General features: G+C 39.8%; 1 protein-coding gene across 1 annotated transcript in view; it reads left to right on the top strand.

Moving 5' to 3' along the window:
- Nucleotides 1-37: 37 nt before the first annotated feature.
- LOC107719925 (methylcrotonoyl-CoA carboxylase beta chain, mitochondrial-like) overlaps nucleotides 38-4,084 on the top strand; it is a 12,558-nt gene continuing 8,511 nt past the window's right edge. Inside the window, exons 1-12 of the mRNA XM_016527477.1 lie at nucleotides 38-289; nucleotides 969-1,035; nucleotides 1,165-1,249; nucleotides 1,361-1,462; nucleotides 1,563-1,690; nucleotides 1,774-1,886; nucleotides 2,624-2,737; nucleotides 2,814-2,878; nucleotides 2,964-3,063; nucleotides 3,147-3,242; nucleotides 3,325-3,397; nucleotides 3,486-3,562. Coding sequence (XP_016382963.1) covers nucleotides 152-289; nucleotides 969-1,035; nucleotides 1,165-1,249; nucleotides 1,361-1,462; nucleotides 1,563-1,690; nucleotides 1,774-1,886; nucleotides 2,624-2,737; nucleotides 2,814-2,878; nucleotides 2,964-3,063; nucleotides 3,147-3,242; nucleotides 3,325-3,397; nucleotides 3,486-3,562 — 1,158 coding nt within the window. The 5' untranslated portion in view covers nucleotides 38-151. The remainder of the gene's footprint in view (nucleotides 290-968; nucleotides 1,036-1,164; nucleotides 1,250-1,360; nucleotides 1,463-1,562; nucleotides 1,691-1,773; nucleotides 1,887-2,623; nucleotides 2,738-2,813; nucleotides 2,879-2,963; nucleotides 3,064-3,146; nucleotides 3,243-3,324; nucleotides 3,398-3,485; nucleotides 3,563-4,084) is intronic.

Here is a 4,084-nt window from a genome sequence, read left to right as displayed (position 1 = left end):
GGGGCAAGTCCGCCAGTTGCCCAGTTCTCATTGGCTGAGGAAAGGGGAGCAAGACTTCAGAGTTAACTGTTTGCTGTCCAACGTAAGTGGTGAGGTCAGGGGACGTTACATGTTGAGCTCGTCCTTAGACCTGTCAGTCAGAGGATGAACCATGATTCTGCATTATGTTAGACCGGTGGTTTCATTCATTCGGAGCAGGAGTGTAAATGCTGCGGTTTCCAGGTTATATCATGCGGACAAAGTGGCGACAGTGGGCTCGCAGCCCGACTTGCATTCTCCGGTCTTTCAGGTAGGCCGCGAATGAAGCCTCGGACTCAAGTAACTGCAGCCAGCCGGCAGTGGGGATTCATCTGCCTCGGCAGTCGTGTCCTTGTGCACTACGTACAACACCGCTACAACCGTTAAATATCTTTACGTTCTCTTAGTTATGCATGCCTGCATCAGTATTTAAAAAGACAGTGAAATAGCTCAGATATAATACACATACATTATACGAGGAAACTTTTATTTGCGTCCTGCACTATCGGCCACTGATTCTTGAGACGTGGGGCAAAATATGCCTCATAAGACTGATTTCAAAGTGAAACTATCAGATACGACCACTACAAGGTTTTAACTCGTATTACTCTTAATCAAAAATGTTGATTGATTATAGCATTCAAAACTTTTTATGTCTTTTGCACGCACATATATTTATTAATAATATATATACAAAATATATAAATGTATCTTTTAAAGAATCTTACTAAAAGAAGCAAAAGTCTTCTTCATATTTCGCCTGCCTTGAGTTTACCAAGGTCACACAGGCTTAGCAAATTAGAAAATTGTTACTGCTTTTGTTACATGTGCAATATACAATATGACAAATATTGTTATTTTGTTACCTCCGAAAACTGATGATGGATCTGGTGATATATATATATATATATATCTCATTTATATAATAAAAAAAATCTTTCACATTGTAGGAAAATTATGAGCGAATGCAAGCACTGGTGAAGGAGTTGAAGGACAGAGCAGAGAAGATCAAACTTGGTGAGCAAGTTCCAAGTACTTGATTTGATACCATTAAACACAGCGAATGAAGCCATTACATAAGGGTAGTTTGTGGCAGCTAGTATATTTCCTCACACTAATGTTTACACAACATTGGCGCTTTCAAAGGAGGTGGAGAAAAAGCAAGAAACCTACATACATCCAGAGGAAAGCTCCTGCCTCGGGAACGCATCGACAGACTGTTGGATCCTGGGTGACAGCAAACTCACTTTTATAAACAAACAACTAAAATGTGATGATTGAAATGTTGCTGTCCATTCAGACTGGTTTCACACTGAACTTTGTTTTGTTTGTCTGAATGCAGATCTCCCTTTCTTGAGTTCTCCCAGTTTGCTGGCTTTCAGTTATATGGTCATGAAGAGGTTCCTGCAGCAGGCATAATCACTGGTATTGGTCGAGTGTCAGGGTGAGCGGCATACAATACAATCAATATGCCTGCATTGTTACATCTGATAATAACGTACAAGAGTTTATGGTTCATAACACCCTGCCTGTGTACCTCACAGGGTGGAATGTATTATAGTTGCAAATGATGCTACTGTCAAAGGTGGAACCTATTATCCGGTTACTGTGAAGAAGCACTTGCGTGCCCAAGAGATTGCACAGCAAAACCATCTACCATGCATATATCTGGGTGAGTTCTCTCAGAGGTTTCATATTCTGTAGAAAACAACATTTTCCTACTATTGCTTTTATTTTATCCCTGATCTGTTCTAGTGGATTCTGGAGGAGCCAATTTACCCAGACAGGCAGATGTGTTCCCAGACAGAGATCACTTTGGACGCATCTTCTTCAATCAGGCCCGCCTGTCTTCGGAGGGAATTGCACAGGTACTTTTTGTTATGTGGAATTTTTTTTCATACAAGCCAGTGGTTCCTAACCAGGGGGGCCAGGCGAAATTTCAAGGGGGCATCGGCTGTCTTAATATTATCAAAAAAAAAAAAAAGTTAAAAAATTTAATTGTGCTAAAGACACAAAAAGTCAAAATGTAATGATGAAATAATGTTTAAGTGAAATGTTTCTTCTTTCCCCTTAACTATTGTTTTTATTGAAGAACACAGAATCAGTATTTTGAATCTTCCATAATTACAAAATGATTCTTAGCTAATTAAATGAACCAGCACTCCCAGTTTGTGTTAATAAAAAAAAATTCAGAAAAGCAGCATTGTCATAATTGAAACAAAAATACCAAAGGAAAAATCTTAATCAATATAGGGGGCCTTCACGTACCGTAATTGTGTTGAACAGTGGGACCCCTAAAGTTTGAGAACCATTGATATAAGTCATTTATGAATATATAGCCGCAAATGTAGGGTGGCCATATGTGCCATTTATACGGGACATGTCCTGGCCATGATTTATTGCCTAAAACATCCAAAGTAGTTTGACCAGTAACATGCAGGTATTGTACATAATCGACTAATTGCGCAGCGCATGAGAAGGTGAGAATGATCAAAGCGATGCAAATGCGCGCATGTGTTTGTTCGTTTGTTCGACTTGAAGCTGCGCACCGATCATTGATCCACTGATTCATCATGGTGGATCAATTTTACCTGTTATGTTTCAGATTGCTGTTGTGATGGGCTCCTGTACAGCAGGGGGCGCTTATGTGCCTGCGATAGCTGATGAGAGCATCATAGTACGCAAACAAGGGACCATTTTTCTAGGTGGACCACCGCTGGTAGGTGTTTCTGTCCTAAGGAGCATGATATGACTCTCTACTTATGTTTATCAATGTCCCACTCTGTATTCAACAGGTAAAAGCTGCTACAGGTGAAGAGGTGTCTGCTGAAGACCTGGGAGGTGCAGACCTTCACTGCAGGTTAGAGAAGCACTTGTGTGTTCACATAAACACATTTTTGAGCTTGATTGGACTAATATATTTTTCAACATTTGTCTCTCCTCAGAAAGTCAGGTGTAACCGATCATTATGCCCTGGATGATAATCACGCCCTTCATCTTGCACGGAAAGCCGTTCGAAGCCTGAACTACAAGAAGAATCTTGATGTGAGGACACAACTGCTCTTGTCTTCTCAGAGATGCTTCATGGCTTGATGCTGATTTTCTTTAACTTGCCCACTGCTCATTAGGTCACTGTTGAACCTCCTGAAGCTCCTCTGTTTCCTGCCGATGAGCTTTATGGTATTGTGGGAGACAACCTCAAACGCAACTTTGACATTCGCGAGGTAATGGCCACAATTTGATCACAGAAATACAAGCCTATTGAAATGTTGCCGCCTCAGACAGAACTTGAATTTCAAATTTCAGGTTATCTCTCGTATTGTCGATGGCAGTAAATTTGATGAATTCAAGGCCTTCTATGGAGACACACTCATCACAGGTGGATGTTTTTCAATAAACATCTTTTTGTATTTGAATTTCAACATTGATTTCTCACCTTGTTTTGGCTTCCTTTATTTGCTTTCTAGGTTTCGCACGGATATTTGGCTACCCTGTGGGAATTATTGGCAATAATGGTGTGCTGTTCTCAGAATCTGCAAAGAAGGTGAGCATCTCCTGATCATTATTGTCTGGAATACCAGAAGCTCATGTAGCACTGAGATTTTAGCGGAAATACATAGATGGTCAGTATGCATAGAGTCCATTGTGCTTAAGTTAAATAGTACACATGAAAATGAAAACTCGTAATCTGCTCTTGAAAAAAGCTTTTTTCTGTTGAACCCATAATTATTGGTTAGTATCATATTCCAGGTTGCTCTTTTCCATGCAATGAAAGTGGATAGACAATGTGTACATTTAACCCTCATCCGTCCCTCGGGTCATTTTGACCCAAAACTAATTTTTAAAGATTTTTTTTAAATCGAGCGTTGATCTTTATGGTTTGAGACTTTGTTACATTTGTCACACTTGAACCGGGAATACATGAAAAAAAAAATTTGAGTGAATTCGAGACGTTTAAGTGGGTGCTATAAAAAAGTATCAAAAGTGTCCCTCGCGGGTCATTTTGACCCACCACTGGAAAAGCATGGAATTTACGAAAAAACTGTGGATTTTTTTATTTAATTTT

Source organism: Sinocyclocheilus rhinocerous, unplaced genomic scaffold (assembly GCF_001515625.1).
Source record: "Sinocyclocheilus rhinocerous isolate Xijiao unplaced genomic scaffold, SAMN03320098_v1.1 scaffold4226, whole genome shotgun sequence".
NCBI classification, from domain to species: Eukaryota; Metazoa; Chordata; class Actinopteri; order Cypriniformes; family Cyprinidae; genus Sinocyclocheilus; species Sinocyclocheilus rhinocerous.
The sequence above is the reverse complement of the archived record's forward strand: the minus strand, read 5'-3'. Positions and strand labels throughout refer to the sequence as shown.